Here is a 27,986-nt window from a genome sequence, read left to right on the forward strand (position 1 = left end):
TCTGATTCTAAGATAAACGAACTAAAGGAGTGGTTTTCGTAAAACACCGGCACTAAATACACTTCTCATTTCCTTTATTAATTGTATCATTCTCTCTTTCATATCATAACCAGAGGTTTTCAAAATCGTTATTTCAGTGTAAACTGGGCAGGTAAAAACAAGTCAATCTGCATTCGAAATCTTCACAGCACATACTAAAATCCTTGATTGTCCATTAAAAAAATGTCACGACACCTTTCTTATCTGCCTCAAAATAGGCCTGATATCAAGATTATTAACTCGACCCTTAAGTGAGCTGAGGATCCAAGGCTACAAGACAATTCAGTCATTTCAGTGATGTTTTTTGGTAAGCTGTATTGTTTGACTGGGCGATAAGAATTGCAAGCAGCGTGACTGATTATAACTGTCCGTCAGCGTAATTCGTTTATCAAGCTGGTATCGTGTCAGTAAAACAGCTATCCATCAGTTTGGTTTACAATGTTCAACATGAGGTCAAAGACAGTGTTTCTCCCACTCTTGCTACCAACGCTTGTGTTGGTGTTATATTGGAGTTCTGAGATGATATCAGACCATATAATCAGCAGAGGACATTTCGGTAAGCGGTACAAATGCTTAATGAATGCCGTGAAGTTGAGACGTTCTTTTAAGGTGCCCCTCACCTGAATTAAGAAACGATGAAAACCGATCTTATCTGTATTCAACGCAACAATATTCCCAAAGCTAATGAAATCCCAGAATTGATATCGTGAGAGCTGTAACCGAAAATGACAGAAAAATCATACATATTGGTACGGAACAGAAAATGACTTTTTCAAACTTATTATAGGCAAAATAAATATTTCCCGGCTGAGTTGAATGAAAAACAAAATTTGGTTGCTGAAATCTCGTTTCATTTTTATCGAAACGAAATTTTTGCCAGTGGTGCAACATTTCTATGCCAGCTGTAAAAACTCAATTCGACAAAAACTCTGAAGGGCTTTTTCGTTCTGTACTCTTTTACGAATACTGTTTCGCTAATATATTATATCCAACTGTTCTTGTTGTTTTGAAACTTAAGGTATCATGGTAGGTGGATTTTTACGAAAAATGCGAAAACTCTTTCTTTGGCTGTTCAAATTGAGAAGACTGAGATAAATATTTTGCAAAAAGAATGGGGGAAAGGGCTTTTTTACTTTTTAAGTTAAAGTAAAAAAACTATTTTTGAATATAATTAACCCCTTACAGCGCGTTGACACCTCTAATTAAAATTCACCGCCAGTTGTCTCAAGTAACGCGAATTGCGGTGTGATATTTCATTTGTGCACGCGAACTGTTCTTGATCTGGTTGTTTCATGGCAAGTTGGCTTTCGTTCTTTTCAAATTTTCTGTATGTCAGGACGAAACATTCTTGCCCATTTTCGTCTTCGAAGAGGCCGAAGAGGCGAAAATCTGGTGGAACCCACAGGTTCAGCGTCGAACAAGATCTTTGACTCTGAGCGACCGTGGGTCGCACTGTAACCAAGAAGAATGGTTGAAGGAACTCGAGGACACTAGTCCCGCCAATGAAGCTAAAGGACAAAATACAACAAGTGCTAGTCGCACGAAATTGTTGTAGAACGGACGCGATTCCGAAACTTCCACAACGAGAGAGAGTCAAGCGCAGATGTAGATGTTGACAATATAGACCTCGAGATTTCCTCTTTTTTATGCTTTTTGGCTTCACGAGGCATGGTTTCAAAAAATGTCTGGAGAACGAAGGAGCCTAAACTTAAGCAACATAATACCAATGCCGCCGACGAAATCTTTTAAGTAAAAGATCACGGCAGTTTAACTTGTAGTTTGTCCCTTCTCGGACGACTTCACTGCGACGCGGGTTTCCGCGTCAGAATATTAGTCGTCTGTTTATTTCAAGTTGTCATAACCCGTTGTTGTGGTAAACTGACCCATGCCGACATCTGTCAGTGCGGAGGGGATTTTTAACATCTATTCATACAAATCTCATAAAAGGTTTTTCGTGTTTTTCTCTATAAAATAAAACTGCATATAAGGATGAACATTTTTAGTTCGTTTACGCGCGTCTTCCGATGGAATTGGCTGAAAATCGGCAGGTGTGTTCTAGGATACCTCCTTCGAAAAACCGTGTCGCGCTTTGTTTATTTTCGCTTCCGTTTCAAAGTTATGGCCTCTTTTGTAGAAGGAAACGTCCGCATTAAAAATATCAAAGTTTAGGAGGGTGTAGAAAAAACACCAAACCACATCTGGAAAATCGCAGACACGATTTTTGAGGTTGATGTGTGAGAAAAATTTTCCGATGTAAATCGCGCCGCTCCGATAATTCACGCGCGGAAGCGAACCAGTTTAAGCGAAGCAGTGTTTCTGGGTATTTCTTTTAATATCACTGCGACAATAACTTTTTAGAAAATTTCAAAGATATGATTCTATTCTATAACTATTAAGCTTTCAGAAAATATATAGGTTGATGGGGTTTTCTTTCAAAGCGCCAGCGTAAGAGCGCGATTTCCAAACACTGTCAATCCACCTATCATGATACCTTAAAATTTTATTTCGTTTAATGTAAAGCAGTCAGATAGACAAGTCTTTCAACAAGAAATCCACTCGCGATTATAGTATTTATTTATAAGGGACAAGTGCTTTAGTGTCAATGTCGCGGCTTCGCAAGCACAAACTGCATTAAGTTAAAGTTTCGGAAAGCTGGAAATCATAAACATACGAGGTGTAGTTTGATACGTAGGCTTCACTGATTTACTATGTTCAGTTTCTTCGACCACTTACACTCCGATCCCATTGTGGCCATCTGACATCGAACGTTTCCCTACCAAATATATACTGTATACCGGGACACACAAGCCCAGATGATTTCTCCATTTTCTCCTTTGTTTTAGTTTCGATTACGAAGATGTATCAAACACTCAACTGAAGACAGTGTTTAACCACATCTCCAAACATCTCGACGTTTATCAAAAATACTCCGCTGCGCGTCGTGTTTTCAACTCTCTTCTCGGTGTTTGGAAATGTGGTCAAACACAAATGTGGTCTTTCATGTTTGATATATCCATTAACATGTTACTTTGTTTTCAGCAAATATACCACAAACAGTAACATTTCAGACTAGAGGAACAGAGGTAACATAATTCTTTGATTATGAATTGACAGAGCTAGATCAAGTGGACGAATTAGCTATGGTTTTAATGATGCCATAAAACATTCATCAACAAGGTTTTTAATTATGATGTAAATCTTTCATTTTCTAGGAAACTATTCCAGAGTCAACACCGAGTTCGGTAGAAGAGAGACAAACAGCCAGAAAGCGCCATCTTAAAGACTACTGTCTAAAGCATAGATTCAAAAAAATACCAACCAAAACACAATTTAAATTTATTGTTGTAGATGATGAGCATAAAATCATGTTTTGCACAATCCCGAAAGTAGCTTCGACAACTTGGAAAAGGGCGCTGGCAGATCTACGTGGGCTTAAGCAAGGAATATTCGTTCACAGACTAGGCTTATGGCCTCGTCTCAATGAATACCAGGAAAAAGAAAAGTGGCTTCGACTTAAAACTTATTTTAAATTTGTTTTTGTTGGGGAACCTCTGCATCGCCTCCTTTCTGCCTTTAAAGACAAATTTATCGGAAAGAATCGTAACTTTAGCAAAAACATTCGAAAAGTAATTGTGAAAGTCTTTCGACCCAAGGATTTTGACCCAAGTGGAGATAATAATGTTACCTTTTCAGAATTCGTCCAGTATTACTCCCGTGACGTCAAAGCACGTAATCCACACTGGCGGCAATACGAGGATCTTTGCCATCCTTGCGTCATAAACTACGATTTTATTGGTCACTTAGAAACCTTGGAGGAAGATGCCAGTCTTCTCTTAAAGATGACTGGAATTGAAGATCGTGTAAAGTTCCCGCCGATACATAATTCGACCAGCTCACGTGAGATAATCAGTTATTATTCCACAGTTCCTCCTGAAGACATTACCAGACTTGCAGAGCAATATCGCAATGACTTTGAGCTTTTTGGTTACGAATATCTTGGTCCCGTAAAACAGGTACTGAATCAGTCCCCTGTTGACAGTGGTTGATGAAGATGTGTACTGCGTCCTCGCATGATCCTCTGGTGAAGCCGACATTTCAATTCATCTTTCTTTACATAGCAAACAATTTCAACCACTTATATAGTTTATTTAATTAAATACGAGTCTCCTTCTTACATAGGCTAACAGAAAACGGAGAAAGTTTAGCACATTTTGCATAACGTTTCGAGTTTTCCCAAGCGTTAAGCGTTAGTCCACATGTTTGTATTAGTCGTTGCCTGGCACTTAACAGGTTATTTAATGTTGAGACCGAAAAAAATTGCAGTTTTGTTCTGACTGAGTATTCTTTTTCAGCTTCCTCCTGCTCTCATTAATTATAAATACTCTGCCATAGCCGGAAAGCCGTGGCGAAGGTAGTTATCCAGGCTTACTGAGGGATCTCTCTCCCCCTCTCCCCCTTTTTCTCCCTCCTCCCTTTCTCTATCCTGTGAAAGTTCCAAAGGAAGTATAAAAAGGAGGCAACGCGAGCTCGGGCAGCGGTTATTATCTACTTTCGTGCATCTTCCGACTTATTCTTCCTTGTCAGCCAATCGTTTGAACGGGAATACAACAGGCACGCTGCTGAGCGAATAGATATAACCTGGGTGGAAAAAAAAATATAACAGCTCCCCAATGACACGAATACAATAGAAGTGGACGCTGCGAAATCGAAGAAGAGTGGAGATCAGAAATAATCTAGGTTTGCATGGTGTAAATTACCCGAGTTTCGTGCATTTCACACTGAAAAAAGCACTGAAGCGTCAAGAATGTACAGACTCTGAGTTAGTAACGAAATGCACAACTTCGACGATGTCAAACGCTATTCCTATTTCTTTTTTCTACCATTCAAACAAAAATAAGCCTCTCCTCTCGACTTATCATGTCAAATTTAGTGAATATATGAAGTTTCGTAAGAATCTGTCGCAAACTTATGAGAATATGGGACCTAAAACTTGGCAAATTTATACAAATTTTAGAAACGTGTGCCATCAAGCAAACATTTCTTTTGTAAACATTGGCAAGTTTGGGGTCGCATATTCCATGCGATTGGAATATCTGTTGGATTGTTATGAAAAGAGGTGGTTTATTGTCTATATGAAAAATTGTCATGATATTGCATGACATCATCAAAGTGGTTCATTGATTCCAACTACCTTGCATGAATGCGCAACCAATAAAAATGGAAACAGATCAGTTAAGTCTGTTTGGGTCTTGAAATCAGAAGCAATATTACGACCAATGCGTAACAAATGGCTTGAGATATATTAACGAGATAGGTGGCAAGCAATTGCTTAATAGTATTCAAATAAGCAATCCATTGAGAATGGAAAACCAACTTCCTTCCCCGAAGGCAGGAAGGACGGAAGTGCATCCTACGTATTTATAAATATCACATCCGCTGTTGAAGACTCGGTCGTGTGTAAAATGGAGACCTGGGGATACTCTCCATAATAGCGCATACGTTGAGGCGTTTTTCAGGGTTCAGGTATATAAAAGGGTAGGGATTTTACAAGTTTACTTATATGAAAGGGTAGGGAATCTGTTTCTGAGGTATAAAAAGGGAGCCTGATCTTGACTTCCGCGACAACTGGAACTAAATAAATGACACTTTTTTAGGCCAACATCTATTCTGGGTAAGCTTGAAGCCCTTCTCATGTAAAATAAGGAACTAAACGGAAAGCGGAAACGGAAAGCCTGTGATTTATTTAGATACATAGCTGAACAATAATTGTTCTTTTATCATAACTGAGACTAAGTTATTCTGCTCTCAGATTTGGGATAGGTGGAGCGATGGATTCTGCGTTAGGTTTTCGCATGGACACGTCTTTTGGCTTCTCTGTGCAACCCAGGTTGCTCTGTATCACTAAAAAACAGCGGGGAATCGAAAAACCAGGGGGAAAATTGGATTTTTGTTTTACAAATCTGTAACTCAAGTTTTAAAAGTTCTTGTCGTTACAACAAACACGGTGAGTACCCTCGTCAAAAGTTTTGAAAATCTTAGACCCGGATTCTCATTTTCAATTCTGTTCAACTTACAGAAGCGGATTCAGGAGGGGGGCTGCGGAATGGGTGGCTCGTCACTACCGTTTTGGAGAAGCAAAACATAAAACAATATCAAAGGTTGTGAATTTTATGGCAGAAATAATGGCAAACTCTCTGAGCAGGTGCCTCATTGTAATTTCTTCCTTGTGGCACTGCTCGTATTTTCAATCAGATTCCAATTCTCAAATTGCAAATTTTAGGAACATGCCCACTTGATTTTGCGGCCGCAAGGTATCAGCCACTCCCTCTCTTTCCTTGAAAAATCCTGGATTCACCCGTGACTTGGCCTCGCTATTTTGACAACAAAACCTTTAACTATAACCTAACTTCGCATTTGCAAGTTCATTAGGATAGCTAGGAGAAAGATGGATGGGATTCATACTCATTTACTGTGCGCTTTTGCTTCAAGTAAATTTTGTGAGACCATGTAGACTAAAAGTAACATACCAAAAACGAATAAATCAAAAACGAGACGCACCCTATCATCACACTTCCAAATGCACAAAAGGAGTTGCGACTTTTCGTTCAAATTCAAAATAACGGTTACTGAGCATGCGTAGTGAGAGTAACCTCTGTGACTAATGCTGGCATATCTATAGATTTAAGTCTCATAGAAGTTTCCATTCTTTGTGTTTCCATTCTTCGTGTTCAGCAAACTAAAGGATCGTGGATTGTAACGAGATTGAAAATGTTGGCCTGGCATTGACTAACAACATTTAATGTTTAGAAAATAACTCGCCTTGGATAGTCACGGTTACAATTGCAGATAATCTTCCGTAGTGCCCGTCGAAATTTCACCGTTCGCAGCGAATAAGCGATCGGGTTGAGCAGCGGATGCAGAAAGATAAAAGTCTGTAATATGGCCCGATATTTGTAAGGAACGTAAGAGCTTCCAAAGAATTCACTTATGTTTTCCAACACAATTGATGGAGTCCAGCACACAGCGCACAACCCAACCAGTATGAACACAGAAAACGCCACGCTCCTCTCTCTTCGTTTTAGCCTTTCTCTCACTTGAGCACTTCTTGTGAGACTTAAACGCTCTTCACGCCCACCTCCAGTCGTTAAATCTCGATACAAACCCTTTCTTACCAGAACGAAGATTCTCGCGTAACAGGCGAATAATAAGATGATTATTGGGAAGATGAAAGCATCAACAATGAACGCTCTGTAACTGTCGAATGAATCCCATCCAAGCATGGGAGAGAATGCTAACAGCCCAGCGAAAAGCCAAATGCAGAAAATTCCAAGTGTCAGGTAAGTCTGCGTTAAGTAATCCACGCTCTTCAACGGAGATGAAATTACAATCAGTCGTTCAACTGCAAGGCCTAAAATTGTCAGAAATGAAGCGTAAAAGCCAAGATAAACAGTTGTGTACGCTGCTTGGGTAATGCTTTTGTGGGGGAGCCAATGAAGGAGAGCGAAAAGTAACTCGCCAGGAAAACCGAACAAAAAGTCACAAACGGCGAGGTTTAATATCAGGTAGTTCGCGGTTCCTTTAAGGTTTTTGAACGGATCTTTCCAAATTGTTATTATTACCAAGGAGTTTCCAACCACGGTCAATGCAGAGAGCGACAAGAAGACTGTTGCATCAGTAGAAGGAACTGAGTCTGGAAATAAAAGAATGAGTTTGAGTCCCTGATTTTAGTTAAAACAGACCCCCGGGGGGACTTCAATATTAAAAGGATGGGCGTGCTTGTCGTACCTTTCAGGGGTTAAACAGGCGGTTTTGGTACCTCTTAGAGTGTTCAGCCTCAAAAGGTTCACAGTGAGAGGTTTCGCGGTACCTTTTAGGGTATTGAGCCGAAAAATATAGGGGTGAAAAACATTTCAAGCCACGCCCACAAAACAGCAACTTGGTACCTCTTAGGGGTTTTTTGGGGGTACCCCTTCTTTTTATATGAGAGTCCCCCCCACCCCACCCCCCCCCCCGAGAAACAGACCTCTTTCATCTTAAGCTCGATTACCAGCCGCTGTTTTGGGAAATGAGCCCGCGCCCTCGGAACGCGACCAGACCAGAGTGAGTGGCAGAAATCGAGCCTACTTTCAGCTCTTCGCTCGGGACTCAAAATAACAACTGATGTTGCCATAATTTTGCAAGAGACTCTGACTAAATACGAAAGCTATAAAAGAAACTCGATTAATCCACTACTCCCTGGAGCCAACGCACCGTTTAAAGTGCGTTAAGTCCTGGCTTCGGCCAGCGTTAAATCAGGGGTTGGGGGGCAGGGATGTCAATTGACTGATGCATAACTAATTGCGTGAGTACAAAGTTCGTTCCAGAACAAAACAGTCAGGCTGTTGTCACGCTAACAGTTTTAGACAAATCACTTTTGGCATTCACTCAGTAGAAGCAATTTCTTTTAACTAACGATTCGTGGATTATCGAGTTCTATATTTTATCAATTTGCCCCGTTATATCAGTCTCGCGCTGCTTAATTTGGTAAGATTAACGTGGAATCTGCATACGAAGCAAGTCGAATACAACCTTAAATACTGAAAACCAGCCCGGGAGCGGAAATTTATAAATGAAGGTCCTGAACTTAAAATAATGCATGCACGTAGACGTTTTGTCCTGTGTTTACTTTACACATGACTAATCGCCATTGTATCGATCAAAGACATTGCCTTATATGATACTGTAAAGCTATGATTGAGTCGCCGTTCGACGAAAACTTACCGTCAAAATCCATTCTAACCGGCAAGCTCAGACTCGAATCGAGGGGTCCAGAAGCAGACGAAACTATTTGCAAGAGAAGCTGACACACGGTGAATTTACAGTCAAAGTGACGAGGCTCAGATTTTGTGTTTCTTTGCAATCACGGACTGATAAAGCTATCGAATCCAACCGCTATTTGAGTTGTTCATTCAATTGAGCAACACTTTCCCTGTTCCAACCGGTACGCTCAGACTCCAATCGAGGGGTCCAGAAGCAGACGAAGCTATTTGCAAGAGAAGCTGCCCCACGGTGAATTTACAGTTAAAGTGACGTGGCTCAGATTTTGTGTTTCTTTGCAATCACGGACTGATAAAGCTATCGAATCCAGCTGCTGTTTGAGTCATTCAAAAAAGCAACACTTTCCTTATTTCCCAGAAATGACCGGAAACAGAAATATATATACCCTTGCATACAATATGTCACGAAACGTCATTAGTTAAACGATTGGCAGAGACACATGATAACATGAATAAATACTAGCTAGAAGCAATATTTTGCTTTTGTATTTTGTTTATAACTCAGGTCAGTAATAAGATTTAGTAGCAACAGCATTGAAATTACAGATCGATTAACCAGCTTGATGCGGAAGAGAAACAATTAAGATATTACATGAAAATGTTTTTGAATGTTGTAGTGTCTGGGTGTGCATCAGGGACTTTCCCTTTCAAAACCTCGCACTTATCACGGGGAGACAACGCATCGAAATTTCATTAAAAAAAAAAAAAAAGACATAAACCTAAGTTTTCAAGATAAACCTGGGCCAGCATTCAGAGCCTGCGAGATTGTCCGGTTTTTTCAGGTTCTTGTCTCACGCGCCGAAACAAGAGCCGCAACAACAATATGGATATCGATTTTGAGGGATAACTCACTGATGACTTCGAATCTTGGTTTCGATACACCAAACTCTTCGATCTTGCCAATATTCATTGCAACTGAGGTTTAAATGACCTGGTGATATCTCGATCCATCCATGTTAGATCGCTTAAAAGTAAAATATGAAGAGAATTCCATTTTGTAAGTCTCCCAGTTCTTTTCCTTCTACTAGCGACGAAGAATCTTCACTGGGGCGTCACGGAATCTTTCCAATCAGTGGCGTGACGAGCCGGAAGCGTGACGGATGATGGAGAACCAATCAACCATTGGCCCTTTGCATGCAACAAAGCGCCAGGCTAAGGCAGACTCAAGACACGTTCAGGGTTCTGTGGGAAGCTAGAGAAAGAAAAAGTTTGTACGCTGATATAAAATAAAAAGTATTCACAAAACATGCATATGTAAAGAACGTTCGAATTATTAGACATGTAGTGATTCATACAGATCATTTCAACTGTCACACCATAAAAAAATAAATCCAAAACCATTCAGTGGATAAAGTCAACAAATTGTGATCTTATAGGAAATAGATATAGAGGACACTTCTCCAAGTTTTACGTTTGTGCGTTTTCCCAGACTGCAGATATTTGAATTGTCGAAATGTCTCGCAGAAATTTACACACAGGGAACCCATACAAGGGGCCTATCTGTTTGTATGTTCGAAAAATAAAGAAATGTATGGGAATATTAAAGAGTCTTAATATCGTAAACTGATATCGAGTAATGTCCATGTTAAAGCTCAAAATAAATGTAAATCTGCCTCAGTTGTTGTGTATTGTCGTTTCTGTGGCTCAAAATGGCGAATTTGAGCGACTTGATGGGTTTTGCGTTCACTTTTACTACACGTTGCAACGGAGCCCAGTATGGAAACGCTATGTTGGTGCACCTCTGTGGTGCACCAATATGGCAGCCGGAAAATAGTGTTAAGACCTGAAACTTACTTTGGCTATCTAGGCCACTGACTATCTGTACTGAACAAACAAACATTTACATAAGCACTTTCCTAATGGTCTAACTTCTAAAAAAGCTAAAAAAGCTAAAAATCATGAGATAAGTATATATTTTTCGACAAATGCGATTGTAGCTTTGTGTCGCGCAGCGCCATAACTCTGAAATTCAAAATACGCTTGTTTTCAAATGCACACTTGAGCTGTGACATTGTAAACAGATATAAATTTACCCCCTCTTATGCCTGATGGGGATAATAACTTTGGTGGCTCTTTAGTTTTCGATTTTAGGAAATGATGACTTCACATGGAAATGATCTATTAAAATAATGGCGAGAAGTGTCTCATCAGATGACCTGAAAGTCAACCATTTCCCTTCAAAATCTGTTTTCCACCGTTTTAACCTTCTATATTATATTATATTATATTCCAATATATTCTCTTAACATACACTTTCTATAAACAAGAAATGTTTGTAAGTCATTGCGAATTTAAGGAATAAACAGGTGCAAACACGTTTTACCAGTTCCTAAAATAATAACTTTTCGTGAAAGAAAAATTGATTTCATTCTGTGAGTGCCAGGGTGAATGGAAATAGCAAATGCCCCGAAGAAATATTTTCTGCGATTTGTAAGAAGGAAAGGAAAGAAAGGACACCAAGTTTGCCAAGTTTTTTTCAAATTGAGTCATCGTGGCTGCCTACAACAAATCAGTGGCTGGTAATTAAAAGCCAACATAAAGATCCACCGCTGTTCCAATCAAAAAACAAAACAGAAAGTCAAGCCTGCCACTGACTTGATTTCAGCGTGAGTCTGTACAGAGAACAGTGGCCAATTAAAGGGTTGGTGAATGTTAAATGCAAGACTTTGCGAGAAGGAGAGATTAGCGTTTTTCTTTGTGAGCCCGAGACATTTTGACTTCTTCAATTGCAAAACCGAGGCTTCAAAGTGTTTTAATTGCGAGCTCGAGACGTTGAGGTTCTAAGAGGTCATTTAAGCTTACATAAAAAATATGAAAACCTCTCGGTACTTTGTGACTTTCTTAGCTTTGAAAAAAAATCTAGACTGCGAGACACACATGACAGCTAAAAAACGAAACTGCGAGACCCAGGTTTTTTGAAGGACCATTCGCCACCCCTGATTAAAAGCGGACATGAAGACCCGATGTTGTTCTACTCAAGCCATCGAGCTGTTTAGACTTGGCTCTTTCTAAATTGATGATCAGTTACAGATTTGTTGACATTGCATCAGATTTTTTTTTTTTAATTCTTAGTCAGTACATAACCTGACGTTAGTAGAATACATTGTTTCAGTTCTGATTCTAAGATAAACGAACTAAAGGAGTGGTTTTCGTAAAACATCGTCACTAAATACACTTCTCATTTCCTTTATTAATTGTATCATTCTCTCTTTCATATCATAACCAGACGTTTTCAAAATCGTTATTTCAGTGTAAACTGGGCAGGTAAAAACAAGTCAATCTGCATTCGAAATCTTCACAGCAAATACTGAAATCCTTGATTGTCCATTAAAAAAATGTCACGACACCTTTCTTATCTGCCTTAAAATACGCCTGATATCAAGATTATTAACTCGACCCTTTAGTGAGCTGAGAATCCAAGGCTACAAGACAATTCAGTCATTTCAGTGATGTTTTTTGGTAAGCTGTATTGTTTGACTGGGCGATAAGAATTGCAAACAGCATGACTGATTATAACTGTTGGTCAGCGTAATTCGTTTATCAAGCTGGTATCGTGTCAGTAAAACAGCTATCCATCAGTTTGGTTTGCAATGTTCAACATGAGGTCAAAGACAGTGTTTCTCCCACTCTTGCTACCAACGCTTGTGTTGGTGTTATATTGGAGTTCTGAGATGATATCAGACCATATAATCAGCAGAGGACATTTCGGTAAGCGGTACAAATGCTTAATGAATGCCGTGAAGTTGAGACGTTCTTTTAAGGTGCCCCTCACCTGAATTAAGAAACGATGAAAACCGATCTTATCTGTATTCAACGCAACAATATTCCCAAAGCTAATGAAATCCCAGAATTGATATCGTGAGAGCTGTAACCGAAAATAACAGAAAAATCATACATATTGGTACGGAACAGAAAATGACTTTTTCAAACTTATTATAGGCAAAATAAATATTTCCCGGCTGAGTTGAATGAAAAACAAAATTTGGTTGCTGAAATCTCGTTTCATTTTTATCGAAACGAAATTTTTGCCAGTGGTGCAACATTTCTATGCCAGCTGTAAAAACTCAATTCGACAAAAACTCTGAAGGGCTGTTTCGTTCTGTACTCTTTTACGAATACTGTTTCGCTAATATATTATATCCAACTGTTCTTGTTGTTTTGAAACTTAAGGTATCATGGTAGGTGGATTTTTACGAAAAATGCGAAAAATCTTTCTTTGGCTGTTCAAATTGAGAAGACTGAGATAAATATTTTGCAAAAAGAATGGGGAAAAGGGCTTTTTTACTTTTTAAGTTAAAGTAAAAAAACTATTTTTGAATATAATTAACCCCTTACAGCGCGTTGACACCTCTAATTAAAATTCACCGCCAGTTGTCTCAAGTAACGCGAATTGCGGTGTGATATTTCATTTGTGCACGCGAACTGTTCTTGATCTGGTTGTTTCATGGCAAGTTGGCTTTCGTTCTTTTCAAATTTTCTGTATGTCAGGACGAAACGTTCTTGCCCATTTTCGTCTTCGAAGAGGCCGAAGAGGCGAAAATCTGGTGGAACCCACAGGTTCAGCGTCGAACAAGATCTTTGACTCTGAGCGACCGTGGGTCGCACTGTAACCAAGAAGAATGGTTGAAGGAACTCGAGGACACTAGTCCCGCCAATGAAGCTAAAGGACAAAATACAACAAGTGCTAGTCGCACGAAATTGCTGTAGAACGGACGCGATTCCGAAACTTCCACAACGAGAGAGAGTCAAGCGCAGATGTAGATGTTGACAATATAGACCTCGAGATTTCCTCTTTTTTATGCTTTTTGGCTTCACGAGGCATGGTTTCAAAAAATGTCTGGAGAACGAAGGAGCCTAAACTTAAGCAACATAATACCAATGCCGCCGACGAAATCTTTTAAGTAAAAGATCACGGCAGTTTAACTTGTAGTTTGTCCCTTCTCGGACGACTTCACTGTGACGCGGGTTTCCGCGCCAGAATATTAGTCGTCTGTTTATTTCAAGTTCTCATAACCCGTTGTTGTGGTAAACTGACCCATGCTGACATCTGTCAGTGCGGAGGGGATTTTTAACATCTATTCATACAAATCTCATAAAAGGTTTTTCGTGTTTTTCTCTATAAAATAAAACTGCATATAAGGATGAACATTTTTAGTTCGTTTACGCGCGTCTTCCGATGGAATTGGCTGAAAATCGGCAGGTGTGTTCTAGGATACCTCCTTCGAAAAACCGTGTCGCGCTTTGTTTATTTTCCCTTCCGTTTCAAAATTATGGCCTCTTTTGTAGAAGGAAACGTCCGCATTAAAAATATCAAAGTTTAGGAGGGTGTAGAAAAAACACCAAACCACATCTGGAAAATCGCAGACACGATTTTTGAGGTTGATGTGTGAGAAAAATTTTCCGATGTAAATCGCGCCGCTCCGATAATTCACGCGCGGAAGCGAACCAGTTTAAGCGAAGCAGTGTTTCTGGGTATTTCTTTTAATATCACTGCGACAATAACTTTTTAGAAAATTTCAAAGATATGATTCTATTCTATAACTATTAAGCTTTCAGAAAATATATAGGTTGATGGGGTTTTCTTTCAAAGCGCCAGCGTAAGAGCGCGATTTCCAAACACTGTCAATCCACCTATCATGATACCTTAAAATTTTATTTCGTTTAATGTAAAGCAGTCAGATAGACAAGTCTTTCAACAAGAAATCCACTCGCGATTATAGTATTTATTTATAAGGGACAAGTGCTTTAGTGTCAATGTCGCGGCTTCGCAAGCACAAACTGCATTAAGTTAAAGTTTCGGAAAGCTGGAAATCATAAACATACGAGGTGTAGTTTGATACGAAGGCTTCACTGATTTACTATGTTCATTTTCTTCGACCACTTACACTCCGATCCCATTGTGGCCATCTGACATCGAACGTTTCCCTACCAAATATACACTGTATACCGGGACACACAAGCCCAGATGATTTCTCCATTTTCTCCTTTGTTTTAGTTTCGATTACGAAGATGTATCAAACACTCAAGACAGTGTTTAACCACATCTCCAAACATCTCGACGTTTATCAAAAATACTCCGCTGCGCGTCGTGTTTTCAACTCTCTTCTCGGTGTTTGGAAATGTGGTCTAACACAAATGTGGTCTTTCATGTTTGATATATCCCTTAACATGTTACTTTCTTTTCAGCAAATATACCACAAACAGTAACATTTCAGACTAGAGGAACAGAGGTAACATAATTCTTTGAGTATGAATTGACAGAGCTAGATCAAGTGGACGAATTAGCTATGGTTTAAATGATGCCATAAAACATTCATCAACAAGGTTTTTAATTATGATGTAAATCTTTCATTTTGTAGGAAACTATTCCAGAGTCAACACCGAGTTCAGTAGAAGAGAGACAAACAGCCAGAAAGCGCCATCTTAAAGACTACTGTCTAAAGCATAGATTCAAAAAAATACCAACCAAAACACAATTTAAATTTATTGTTGTAGATGATGAGCATAAAATCATGTTTTGCACAATCCCGAAAGTAGCTTCGACAACTTGGAAAAGGGCGCTGGCAGATCTACGTGGGCTTAAGCAAGGAATATTCGTTCACAGACTAGGCTTATGGCCTCGTCTCAATGAATACCAGGAAAAAGAAAAGTGGCTTCGACTTAAAACTTATTTTAAATTTGTCTTTGTTGGGGAACCTCTGCATCGCCTCCTTTCTGCCTTTAAAGACAAATTTATCGGAAAGAATCGTAACTTTAGCAAAAACATTCGAAAAGTAATTGTGAAAGTCTTTCGACCCAAGGATTTTGACCCAAATGGAGATAATAATGTTACCTTTTCAGAATTCGTCCAGTATTACTCCCGTGACGTCAAAGCACGTAATCCACACTGGCGGCAATACGAGGATCTTTGCCATCCTTGCGTCATAAACTACGATTTTATTGGTCACTTAGAAACCTTGGAGGAAGATGCCAGTCTTCTCTTAAAGATGGCGGGAATTGAAGATCGTGTAAAGTTCCCGCCGATACATAATTCGACCAGCTCACGTGAGATAATCAGTTATTATTCCACAGTTCCTCCTGAAGACATTACCAGACTTGCAGAGCAATATCGCAATGACTTTGAGCTTTTTGGTTACGAATATCTTGGTCCCGTAAAACAGCTACTGAATCAGTCCTCTGTTGACAGTGGTTGATGAAGATGTGTACTGCGTCCTCGCATGATCCTCTGGTGAAGCCGACATTTCAATTCATCTTTCTTTACATAGCAAACAGTTTCAACCACTTATATAGTTTATTTAATTAAATACGAGTCTCCTTCTTACATAGGCTAACAGAAAACGGAGAAAGTTTAGCACATTTTGCATAACGTTTCGAGTTTTCCCAAGCGTTAAGCGTTAGTCCACATGTTTGTATTAGTCGTTGCCTGGCACTTAACAGGTTATTTAATGTTGAGACCGAAAAAAATTGCAGTTTTGTTCTGACTGAGTATTCTTTTTCAGCTTCCTCCTGCTCTCATTAATTATAAATACTCTGCCATAGCCGGAAAGCCGTGGCGAAGGTAGTTATCCAGGCTTACTGAGGGATCTCTCTCCCCCTCTCCCCCTTTTTCTCCCTCCTCCCTTTCTCTATCCTGTGAAAGTTCCAAAGGAAGTATAAAAAGGAGGCAACGCGAGCTCGGGCAGCGGTTATTATCTACTTTCGTGCATCTTCCGACTTATTCTTCCTTGTCAGCCAATCGTTTGAACGGGAATACAACAGGCACGCTGCTGAGCGAATAGATATAACCTGGGTGGAAAAAAAATATAACAGCTCCCCAATGACACGAATACAATAGAAGTGGACGCTGCGAAGAAGAGTGGAGATCAGAAATAATCTAAGTTTGTATGGTGTAAATTACCCGAGTTTCGTGCATTTCACACTGAAAAAAGCACTGAAGCGTCAAGAATGTACAGACTCTGAGTTAGTAACGAAATGCACAACTTCGACGATGTCAAACGCTATTCCTATTTCTTTTTTCTATCATTCAAACAAAAATAAGCCTCTCCTCTCGACTTATCATGTCAAATTTAGTGAATATACGAAGTTTCGTAAGAATCTGTCGCAAAGTTATGAGAATAAGGGACCTAAAACTCGGCAAATTTATACAAATTTTAGAAATATGTGCCATCAGGCAGACATTTCTTTTGTAAACATTGGCAAGTTTGGGGTCGCATATTCCATGCGATTGGAATATCTGTTGGATTGTTATTAAAAGAGGTGGTTTATTGTCTATATGAAAAAATTGTCATGATATTGCATGACATCATCAAAGTGGTTCATTGATTCCAACTGCCTCGCATGAATGCGCCACCAATAAAAATGGAAACAGATCGGTTAAATCTGTTTGGGTCCTGAAATCAGAAGCAATATTACGACCAATGCGTAACAAATGGCTTGAGATATATTAACGAGATAGGTGGCAAGCAATTGAGAATGGAAAACCGACTTCCTTCCCCGAAGGCAGGAAGGACGGAAGTGCATCATACGTATTCATAAATACCACATCCGCTGTTGAAGATTCGGTCGTGTGTAAAATGGAGACCTGGGGATACTCTCCATAATAGCGCATACGTTGAGGCGTTTTTCAGGGTTCAGGTATATAAAAGGGTAGGGATTTTACAAGTTTACTTATATGAAAGGGTAGGAAATATGTTTCTGAGGTATAAAAAAGGAGCCTGATCTTGACTCCCGCGACAACTGGAACTAAATAAATGACACTTTTTTAGGTCAACATCTATTCTGGGTAAGCTTGAAGCCCTTCTCATGTAAAGTAAAGTACTAAACGGAAACCCTGTGATTTATTTAGATACATAGCTGAACAATAATTGTTCTTTTATCATAACTGAGACTAAGTTATTCTGCTCTCAGATTTGGGATAGGTGGAGCGATGGATTCTGCGTTAGGTTTTCGCATGGACACGTCTTTTGGCTTCTCTGTGCAACCCAGGTTGCTCTGTATCACTAAAAAAACACCGGGGAATCGAAAAACCAGTGGGAAAATTGGATTTTTGTTTTACAAATCTGTAACTCAAGTTTTAAAAGTTCTTGTCGTTGCAACAAACACGGTGAGTACCCTCGTCAAAAGTTTTGAAAATCTTAGACCCGAATTCTCATTTTCAATTCTGTTCAACTTGCAGAAGCGGATTCAGGAGGGGGGCTGCGGAATGGGTGACTAGTCACTACCCTTTTGGAGAAGCAAAACATAAAACAATATCAAAGGTTGTGAATTTTATGGCAGAAATAATGGCAAACTCTCTGAGCAGGTGCCTCATTGTAATTTCTTCCTTGTGGCACTGCTACCATTTTCAATCAGGTTCCAATTCTCAAATTGCAAATTTTAGGAACATGCCCACTTGATTTTGCGGCCGCAAGGTATCAGCCACTCCCTCTCTTTCCTTGAAAAATCCTGGATTCACCCGTGACTTGGCCTCGCTGTTTTGACAACAAAACCTTTAACTATAACCTAACTTCGCATTTGCAAGTTCATTAGGATAGCTAGGAGAAAGATGGATGGGATTCATACTCATTTACTGTGCGCTTTTGCTTCAAGTAAATTTTGTGAGACCATGTAGGCTAAAAGTAACATACCAAAAACGAATATATCAAAAACGAGACGCACCCTTTCATCACACTTCCAAATGCACAAAAGGAGTTGCGACTTTTCGTTCAAATTCAAAATAACGGTTACTGAGCATGCGTAGTGAGAGTAACCTCTGTGACTAATGCTGGCATATCTATAGATTTAAGTCTCATAGAAGTTTCCATTCTTTGTGTTTCCATTCTTTGTGTTCAGCAAATTAAAGGATCGTGGATTGCAACGAGATTGAAAATGTTGGCCTGGCATTGACTAATAACATTTAATGTTTAGAAAATAACTCGCCTTGGATAGTCACGGTTACAATTGCAGATAATCTTCCGTAGTGCCCGTCGAAATTTCACCGTTCGCAGCGAATAAGCGATCGGGTTGAGCAGCGGATGCAGACAGCTAAAAGTCTGTAATATGGCCCGATATTTGTAAGGAACGTAAGAGCTTCCAAAGAATTCACTTATGTTTTTCAACACAATTGATGGAGTCCAGCACACAGCGCACAACCCAACCAGTATGAACACAGAAAACGCCACGCTCCTCTCTCTTCGTTTTAGCTTTTCTCTCACTTGAGCACTTCTTGTGAGACTTAAACGCTCTTCACGCCCACCTCCAGTCGTTAAATATTAATCTCGATACAAACCCTTTCTTACCAGAACGAAGACTCTCGCGTAACAGGCGAATAATAAGATGATTATTGGGAAGATGAAAGCATCAACAATGAACGCTCTGTAACTGTCGAATGAATCCCATCCAAGCACGGGAGAGAATGCTAACAGCCCAGCGAAAAGCCAGATGCAGAAAATTCCAAGTGTCAGGTAAGTCTGCGTTAAGTAATTCATGCTCTTCAACGGAGATGAAATTACAATCAGTCGTTCAACTGCAAGGCCTAAAATTGTCAGAAATGAAGCGTAAAAGCCAAGATAAGCAGTTGTGTACGCTCCTTGGACAATGCTTTTGTGGGGGAGCCAATGAAGGAGAGCGAAAAGTAACTCGCCAGGAAAACCGAACAAAAAGTCACAAACGGCGAGGTTTAATATCAGGTAGTTTGCGGTCCCTTTAAGGTTTTTGAACGGATCTTTCCAAATTGTTATTATTACCAAGGAGTTTCCAACCACGGTCAGTGCAGAGAGCGACAAGAAAACTGTTGCATCAGCAGAAGGAACTGAGTCTGGAAATAAAAGAATGAGTTTGAGTCCCTGATTTTAGTAAAAACAGACCCCCGGGGGGGACTTCAATATTAAAAGGATGGGGGTGCTTGTCGTACCTTTCAGGTGTTAAAGGGCGGTTTTGGTACCTCTTAGGGTGTTCAGCCTCAAAAGGTTCACAGTGAGAGGTTTCGCGGTACCTTTTAGGTTATTGAGCTGAAAAATATAGGGGTGAAAAACATTTCAAGCCACGCCCACAAAACAGCAACTTGGTACCTCTTAGGGGTTTTTTAGGGGTACCTCTTCTTTTTATATGAGAGTTCCCCCTCCCCGGGAAAAAGACCTCTTTCATCTTAGGCTCGATTACCAGCCGCTGTTTTGGGAACGCGGCTGGACCAGAGTGAGTGGCGGAAATCGAGCCTACTTTCAGCTCTTCGCTCGGGACTCAAAAAACAACTGATGTTAGCATAATTTTGCAAGAGACTCTCACTAAATACGAAAGCTATAAATCCACTACTCCCTGGAACCAACGCACCGTTTAAAGTGCGTTAAGTCCTGGCTTCGGCAAGCGTTAAATCAGGGGTTGGGGGGTAGGGATGTCAATTGACTGATGCATGGCTAATTGAGTGAGTACAAAGTTCGTCCCAGAACAAAACAGTCAGGCTGTTGTCACGCTAACAGTGTTAGACAAATCACTTTCGGCATTCACTCAGTAGAAGCAATTTCTTTCAATTAAGGATTCGTGGATTATCGAGCTCTATATTTTATCAATTTGCCCCGTTATATCAGTCTCGTGCTGCTTAATTTGGTAAGGTTAACGTTAAGTCTGCACACGAAACAAGTCAAATATACCCTTGAATACTGAAAACCAGCCCGGGAGCGGAAATTTATAAATGAAGGTCCTGAACTTAAAATAATGCGTGTACGTCGAGGTTTCGTCCTGTGTTTGCTTTACACATGACTAATCGCCATTGCATCGATCAAAGAAATTGCCTTATATCATACTGTAAAGCTATTGAGTCGCCGTTCGACGAAAACTTACCGTCAACATCCATTCCAACCGGCAAGCTCAGACTCGAATCGAGGGGTCCAGAAGCAGACGAAGCTATTTGGAGGAGAAGCTGGCACACGGTGAATTTACAGTTAAAGTGACGTGGCTCGGATTTTGTTTCTTTGCAATCACGGACTGATAAAACTATCGAATCCAACCGCTATTTTTGTAATTCATTCAATAGAGCAACACTTTCCCTGTTCCAACCGGCACGCTCAGACTCCAATCGAGGGGTCCAGAAGCAGACGAAGCTATTTGCAAGAGAAGCTGCCCCACGGTGAATTTACAGTTAAAGTGACGTGGCTCAGATTTTGTGTTTCTTTGCAATCACGGACTGATAAAGCTATCGAATCCAGCTGCTGTTTGAGTCATTCAATAAAACAACACTTTCCCTATTTCCCAGAAATCACCGGAAACAGAAATATATATACCCTTGCATACAATATGTCACGAAACGTCATTAGTTAAACGATTGGCAGAGACACATGATAACATGAATAAATACTAGCTAGAAGCAATATTTTGCTTTTGTATTTTGTTTATAACTCAGGTCAGTAATAAGATTTAGTAGCAACAGCATTGAAATTACAGATCGATTAACCAGCTTGATGACAAAGACAAACAATTAAGATATTACATGGAAATGTTTTTGAATGTTGAAGTGTTTGGGTGTGCATCATGGACTTTCCCTTTCAAAACCTCGCGCTTATCACGGGGAGACAACGCATCGAAACTTCATTTCAAAAAAAACATACACCTAAGTTTTCAAGATAAACCCGGGCCAGCATTCAGAGCCTGCGAGATTGTCCGGTTTTTTCAGGCTCTTGTCTCACGCGCCGAAACAAGAGCCGCAACAACAATATGGATATCGATTTTGAGGGATAACTCACTGATAACTTCGAATCATGGTTTCGATACACCAAACTCTTCGATCTTGCCAATATTCATTACAACTGAGATTTAAATGACCTGGCGACATCTCGATCCATCCATGTTAGATCGCTTAAAAGTAAAATACGAAGAGAATTCCATTTTGTAAGTCTCCCAGTTCTTTTCCTTCGACTAGCGACGAAGCATCTTCACTGAGGCTTCACGGAATCTTTCCAATCAGTGGCGTGACGAGCCGGAAGCGTGACGGATGATGGAGAACCAACCAACCAACCATTTGCCCTTTGCATGCAACAAAGCGCCAGACTAAGGCAGACTCAAGGCACGTTAAGGGCTCTGTGGGAAGCTAAAGAAAGAAAAAGTTTGTACGCTGATATAAAATAAAAAGCGTTCACAAAACATGCATATGTAAAGAACGTTCGAATTATTAGACATGTAGTCATTCATACAGATCGTTTCCACTGTCACACAATAAAAAAATAAATCCAAAACCATTCAGTGGATAAAGTCAACAAATTGTGATCTTATAGGAAATAGATATAGAGGACACTTCTCCAAGTTTTAGGTTTGTGCGTTTTCCCAGACTACAGATATTTGAATTGTCGAAATGTCTCGCAGAAATTTACACACAGGGAACCCATACAAAGGGCCTATCTGTTTGTATGTTCGAAAAATAAAGAAATGTATGGGAATATTAAAGAGTCTTAATATCGTAAACTGATATCGAGTAATGTCCATGTTAAAGCTCAAAATAAATGTAAATCTACCTCAGTTGTTGTGTATTGTCGTTTCTGTGGCTCAAAATGGCGAATTTGAGCGACTTGATGGGTTTTGCGTTCACTTTTACTACACGTTGCAACGGAGCCCAGTATGGAAACGCCATGTTGGTGCACCTCTGTGGTGCACCAATATGGCAGCCGGAAAATAGTGTTAAGACCTGAAACTTACTTTGGCTATCTAGGCCACTGACTATCTGTACTGAACAAACAAACATTTACATAAGCACTTTCCTAATGGTCTAACTTCTAAAAAAGCTAAAAAAGCTAAAAATCATGAGATAAGTATATATTTTTCGACAAATGCGATTGTAGCTTTGTGTCGCGCAGCGCCATAACTCTGAAATTCAAAATACGCTTGTTTTCAAATGCACACTTGAGCTGTGACATTGTAAACAGATATAAATTTACCCCCTCTTATGCCTGATGGGGATAATAACTTTGGTGGCTCTTTAGTTTTCGATTTTAGGAAATGATGACTTCACATGGAAATGATCTATTAAAATAATGGCGAGAAGTGTCTCATCAGATGACCTGAAAGTCAACCATCTCCCTTCAAAATCTGTTTTCCACCGTTTTAACCTTCTATATTATATTATATTATATTCCAATATATTCTCTTAACATACACTTTCTATAAACAAGAAATGTTTGTAAGTCATTGCGAATTTAAGGAATAAACAGGTGCAAACACGTTTTACCAGTTCCTAAAATAATAACTTTTCGTGAAAGAAAAATTGATTTCATTCTGTGAGTGCCAGGGTGAATGGAAATAGCAAATGCCCCGAAGAAATATTTTCTGCGATTTGTAAGAAGGAAAGGAAAGAAAGGACACCAAGTTTGCCAAGTTTTTTTCAAATTGAGTCATCGTGGCTGCCTACAACAAAACAGTGGCTGGTAATTAAAAGCCAACATAAAGATCCACTGCTGTTCCAATCAAAAAACAAAACAGAAAGTCAAGCCTGCCACTGACTTGATTTCAGCGTGAGTCTGTACAGAGAACAGTGGCCAATTAAAGGGTTGGTGAATGTTAAATGCAAGACTTTGCGAGAAGGAGAGATTAGCGTTTTTCTTTGTGAGCCCGAGACATTTTGACTTCTTCAATTGCAAAACCGAGGCTTCAAAGTGTTTTAAATGCGAGCTCGAGACGTTGAGGTTCTAAGAGGTCATTTAAGCTTACATAAAAAATATGAAAACCTCTCGGTACTTTGTGACTTTCTTAGCTTTGAAAAAAAATCTAGACTGCGAGACACACATGACAGCTAAAAAACGAAACTGCGAGACCCAGGTTTTTTGAAGGACCATTCGCCACCCCTGATTAAAAGCGGACATGAAGACCCGATGTTGTTCTACTCAAGCCATCGGGTTGTTTAGACTTGGCTCTTTCTAAATTGATGATCAGTTACAGATTTGTTGACATTGCATCAGATTTTTTTTTTTAATTCCCAGTCAGTACATAACCTGACGTTAGTAGGATACATTGTTTCAGTTCTGATTCTAAGATAAACGAACTAAAGGAGTGGTTTTCGTAAAACATCGTCACTAAATACACTTCTCATTTCCTTTATTAATTGTATCATTCTCTCTTTCATATCATAACCAGACGTTTTCAAAATCGTTGTTTCAGTGTAAACTGGGCAGGTAAAAACAAGTCAATCTGCATTCGAAATCTTCACAGCAAATACTGAAATCCTTGATTGTCCATTAAAAAAATGTCACGACACCTTTCTTATCTGCCTTAAAATACGCCTGATATCAAGATTATTAACTCGACCCTTTAGTGAGCTGAGGATCCAAGGCTACAAGACAATTCAGTCATTTCAGTGATGTTTTTTGGTAAGCTGTATTGTTTGACTGGGCGATAAGAATTGCAAACAGCATGACTGATTACAACTGTTGGTCAGCGTAATTCGTTTATCAAGCTGGTATCGTGTCAGTAAAACAGCTATCCATCAGTTTGGTTTGCAATGTTCAACATAAGGTCAAGGACAGTGTTTCTCCCACTCTTGCAACCAACGCTTATGTTGGTGTTATATTGGAGTTCTGAGATGATATCAGACCATATAATCAGCAGAGGACATTTGGGTAAGCGGTACAAATGCTTAATGAATGCCGTGAAGTTGAGACGTTCTTTTGAGGTGCCCCACACCTGAATTAAGAAACGATGAAAACCAATCTTATATGTATAGCTCGCAACAATATTCCCAAAGCTAATGAAATCCCAGAATTGATATTGTGAAAGCTTTAACCGAAAATAACAAAAAAATCATACATATTGGTACGGAACAGAAAATGACTTTTTCAAACTCATTATTGGCAAAATAAATACTTCCCGGCTGAGTTGAATGAAAGATAAAATTTGGTTGCTGAAATCTCGTTTCATTTTTATCAAAACGAAATTTTTGCCAGTGGTGCAACATTTCTATGCCAGCTGTTAAAACTCAATTCGGCAAAAACTCTGAGGGCTGTTTCGTTCTGTACTCTTTCACGAATACTGTTGCGTTAATATATTATATCCAACTGTTCTTGTTGTTTTGAAACTTAAAATTTGCTTGCCACACTAAAACGACAAGGCACACTTGTCTATCTGACTGCTTTACATTAAACAAAATAAGATAAGTCTTTCAACAAGAAATCCACTCGCGATTATATTATTTATTTATAAGTGACAAGTTTTTTAGTGTCAATGTCGCTTCGCAAGCACAAACTGCATTAAGTGACAGTTTTGGAAAGCTGGAAATCATAAACATACGAGCTGTAGTTAAACACGAAGGCTTCACTGATTTACTATGTTCAATTTCTATGACCACTTACACTCCGATCCCATTGTGGCCATCTGACATCGAACGTTTCCCTACCAAATATACACTGTATACCGGGACATACAAGCCCAGATGATTTCTTCACTTTCTCCTTTGCTTTAGTTTCGATTGCGAAGATGTCTCAAACACTCAAGACAGAGTTTAACGACATTTCCAAACACCTCGACGTTTATTAAAAATACTCCGCTGCGTATCGGATTTTCAGCTCTCTTCTGAGTGTTTGGAAAAATGGTCAAACATTGTCTTTCTTCTTCGATCTATCACTTAACATATTACTTTGTTTTCAGCAAATATACCTCGAAAAGTATCATTTCAGACTAGAGGAACAGAGGTAACCTAATTCTTTGAATATGATTTGAGAGAGCTAGATCAAGTGGACGAATTAGCTATGGTTTTAATGATGCCATAAAACATTCATCAACAAGGTTTTTAATTATGATGTAAATCTTTCATTTTGTAGGAAACTACTCCAGAGTCAACACCGAGCTCAGTAGAAGAGAGACAAACAGCCAGAAAGCGCCATCTTAAAGACTACTGTCTAAAGCATAGATTCAAAAAAATACCAACCAAAACACAATTTAAATTTATTGTTGTAGATGATGAGCATAAAATCATGTTTTGCACAATCCCGAAAGTAGCTTCGACAACTTGGAAAAGGGTGCTGGCAGATCTACGTGGGCTTAAGCAAGGAATATTCGTTCACAGACCAGGCTTATGGCGTCGTCTCAATGAGTACCAGGAAAAAGAAAAGTGGCTTCGACTTAAAACTTATTTTAAATTTGTTTTTGTTGGGGAACCTCTGCATCGCCTCCTTTCTGCCTTTAAAGACAAATTTATCGGAAAGAATCGTAACTTTAGCAAAAACATTCGAAAAGTAATTGTGAAAGTCTTTCGACCCAAGGATTTTGACCCAAATGGAGATAATAATGTTACCTTTTCAGAATTCGTCCAGTATTACTCCCGTGACGTCAAAGCACGTAATCCACACTGGCGGCAATACGAGGATCTTTGCCATCCTTGCGTCATAAACTACGATTTTATTGGTCACTTAGAAACCTTGGAGGAGGATGCCAGTCTTCTCTTAAAGATGGCGGGAATTGAAGATCGTGTAAAGTTCCCGCCGATACATAATTCGACCAGCTCACGTGAGATATTCAGTTATTATTCCACAGTTGCCCCTGAATACATTACTAGGCTTGCCGAGCAATATCGCAATGACTTTGAGCTTTTTGGTTACGAATATCTTGGCGCCGTAAAACAGCTACTGAATCAGTCCTCTGTTGACAGTGATTGATGCAGATGTGTACTGCGTCCTTGCGTGATCCTCTGGTGAAGCCGACATTTCATCTTTCTTTACATAGCAAACAGATTCAACCAAGTTTTTTAGCTCATCTAATTAAATACCAGTCTCCTTCTCAAGCAGGCTAACAGAAAATGTTTCGAGTTTTCCCAAGCGTTAAGCGTTAGTCCACATGTTAATATCAGTCGTTACCTGGCACTTAACAGGTTATTTCATGTTGAGGAAAAAAACTTGCAGTTTTGTTGTGAAGGTAAAAAAAAACTAAGTTTCTGACTGAGTATTCTTTTTCAGCTCCCTCCTGCTCTCATTAATTAGAAATACTCTGCCACAGCCGGAAAGCCGTGGGAGAGGTAGTTACCCAGGCTACCTGAGGGATCTCTCTCCCCCTCTCCCCCACTCTCTCCTTCTCCCTTTCTCTATCCTGTGAACGTTCAAAGGAAGTATAAAAGGAGGCAACGCGGGCTCGGGTATGGCAAGCCGTTTGTAGCAAAATTAAATCCTTGCAATATATGGTTAATCCTTTAAATAACGGTTTTATTTAAAGATAGAAAAAGGCATTCAATCCAATGTAAATAAAACTTTTGGTTCAATTCAATCTTTAAATTTTCACGATTCAATCCAATACCTAGAATATTGATTCAATCCAATACCTAAAATATTGATTCAATCCAATACCTAAAATATTGATTCAATCCAATACCTAAAATATTGATTCAATCCAATACCTGAAATATTGATTCAATCCAATACCTCGAATATTGATGCAATCCAATACCTGAAATATTGATTCAATCCAATACCTCAAATATTGATTCAATCCAATGCCTCAAATATTGATGCAATCTTCCTGGGCCGAGCGCGGCCAACAGGAACGAGAGTAACTGAGCACTAGAGAGCACTGAAAACATGGCGGGCGTTTAGAAGTTGAGTTTCCTAAGTTTCTTGCAGACATCTTGGATAAAACGGAAATAATTTTTGAGAATTTTGACTCAGAAGTTGGAATCATGGAAGACCATTTCTTAAAATTCCTGTTGAGGTGTTCGAGGAACTTTGAGGACTAGGATTCATCTGGACAACGATAACAAAGATGATTGGAGTTTGGAGATGGACAATTCACAGAAGATTGACAGAGTATGGCTGAGAAGATATGAGGGGTTTCAACAGCTTACCTGATAAGGAACCGAAATCATTCAAGAGTATGGATATAATTTCATTGCAGGTTTCTTTAAGTCCATTGGGTTACGGGTTCAACGGAGAAGAATAAGAGAAAGGTTAGCAAAATTAGATCCCCAAAATACTGTCTTGAGATGGGGTGCGTAAATTCGCTTTGGCATCTGGATGGACATCACTCTCTGATCCGATGGAAAATACTAATTCGGCTGTATAGACGGATTTTCTCGGAGAATAATGTTTTGAAATGTAGTGCCAACAATAAAGCAGAAACAGTTCTTTAATTGTTTCTGGATGCCGTTAAGAGAGACGGAGAATTTTGGCCTTCGAGAGTACGAGTAGATCATCGTGT

The 27,986-nt window shown here is 39.4% G+C and overlaps 5 protein-coding genes across 5 annotated transcripts; 3 read left to right on the forward strand and 2 right to left on the reverse strand.

Annotated features, from left to right (window-relative positions):
- The first annotated feature begins 477 nt into the window (after nt 1-477).
- On the forward strand, nt 478-4,373 carry LOC149111840 (carbohydrate sulfotransferase 14-like). Its single transcript, XM_089290356.1, has 3 exons — nt 478-595; nt 3,079-3,122; nt 3,252-4,373. The coding sequence occupies exons 1-3, from the start codon at nt 478-480 to the stop codon at nt 4,083-4,085; spliced, it is 996 nt and encodes a 331-aa protein (XP_089146482.1). The 3' UTR covers nt 4,086-4,373.
- Nucleotides 4,374-5,761: 1,388 nt separating this feature from the next.
- LOC149111841 (melanopsin-B-like) lies at nt 5,762-9,227 on the reverse strand. The gene is made up of 2 exons (XM_089290142.1): nt 8,800-9,227; nt 5,762-7,729 (listed from the first exon to the last, which is right to left on the reverse strand). The coding sequence occupies exons 1-2, from the start codon at nt 8,810-8,812 to the stop codon at nt 6,843-6,845; spliced, it is 900 nt and encodes a 299-aa protein (XP_089146268.1). The 5' UTR covers nt 8,813-9,227; the 3' UTR covers nt 5,762-6,842.
- Nucleotides 9,228-12,416: 3,189 nt separating this feature from the next.
- Nucleotides 12,417-16,336, forward strand: LOC149111842 (carbohydrate sulfotransferase 14-like). The gene is made up of 3 exons (XM_089289700.1): nt 12,417-12,563; nt 15,042-15,085; nt 15,215-16,336. The coding sequence occupies exons 1-3, from the start codon at nt 12,446-12,448 to the stop codon at nt 16,046-16,048; spliced, it is 996 nt and encodes a 331-aa protein (XP_089145826.1). The 5' UTR covers nt 12,417-12,445; the 3' UTR covers nt 16,049-16,336.
- A 1,337-nt stretch (nt 16,337-17,673) lies between these two features.
- LOC149111843 (tyramine receptor Ser-2-like) lies at nt 17,674-22,028 on the reverse strand. The gene is made up of 2 exons (XM_089289699.1): nt 20,670-22,028; nt 17,674-19,650 (listed from the first exon to the last, which is right to left on the reverse strand). Exons 1-2 carry the CDS (start codon nt 20,680-20,682, stop codon nt 19,106-19,108), a joined length of 558 nt encoding a protein of 185 aa, XP_089145825.1. The 5' UTR covers nt 20,683-22,028; the 3' UTR covers nt 17,674-19,105.
- Nucleotides 22,029-24,250: 2,222 nt separating this feature from the next.
- Nucleotides 24,251-26,999, forward strand: LOC110043875 (carbohydrate sulfotransferase 14-like). The gene is made up of 3 exons (XM_089289635.1): nt 24,251-24,427; nt 25,452-25,495; nt 25,625-26,999. Exons 1-3 carry the CDS (start codon nt 24,310-24,312, stop codon nt 26,456-26,458), a joined length of 996 nt encoding a protein of 331 aa, XP_089145761.1. The 5' UTR covers nt 24,251-24,309; the 3' UTR covers nt 26,459-26,999.
- The last annotated feature ends 987 nt before the right edge of the window (nt 27,000-27,986 follow it).

This window comes from Orbicella faveolata, unplaced genomic scaffold (genome assembly GCF_042242905.1).
Source record: "Orbicella faveolata isolate gen_17 unplaced genomic scaffold, um_ofav_v1 contig_2, whole genome shotgun sequence".
Classification (NCBI taxonomy): Eukaryota; Metazoa; Cnidaria; class Anthozoa; order Scleractinia; family Merulinidae; genus Orbicella; species Orbicella faveolata.

Excerpts from the sequence above, each read along its gene's own strand:
- LOC149111840 (XM_089290356.1), top strand. The coding sequence starts at position 478 with ATGTTCAACATGAGGTCAAAGACAGTGTTTCTCCCACTCTTGCTACCA. Across the intron at positions 596-3,078 it reads AATCAGCAGAGGACATTTCG|CAAATATACCACAAACAGTA; the intron begins GTAAGCGGTACA and ends CTTTGTTTTCAG. Across the intron at positions 3,123-3,251 it reads TTCAGACTAGAGGAACAGAG|GAAACTATTCCAGAGTCAAC; the intron begins GTAACATAATTC and ends TTCATTTTCTAG.
- LOC149111842 (XM_089289700.1), top strand. The coding sequence starts at position 12,446 with ATGTTCAACATGAGGTCAAAGACAGTGTTTCTCCCACTCTTGCTACCA. Across the intron at positions 12,564-15,041 it reads AATCAGCAGAGGACATTTCG|CAAATATACCACAAACAGTA; the intron begins GTAAGCGGTACA and ends CTTTCTTTTCAG. Across the intron at positions 15,086-15,214 it reads TTCAGACTAGAGGAACAGAG|GAAACTATTCCAGAGTCAAC; the intron begins GTAACATAATTC and ends TTCATTTTGTAG.
- LOC110043875 (XM_089289635.1), top strand. The coding sequence starts at position 24,310 with ATGTTCAACATAAGGTCAAGGACAGTGTTTCTCCCACTCTTGCAACCA. Across the intron at positions 24,428-25,451 it reads AATCAGCAGAGGACATTTGG|CAAATATACCTCGAAAAGTA; the intron begins GTAAGCGGTACA and ends CTTTGTTTTCAG. Across the intron at positions 25,496-25,624 it reads TTCAGACTAGAGGAACAGAG|GAAACTACTCCAGAGTCAAC; the intron begins GTAACCTAATTC and ends TTCATTTTGTAG.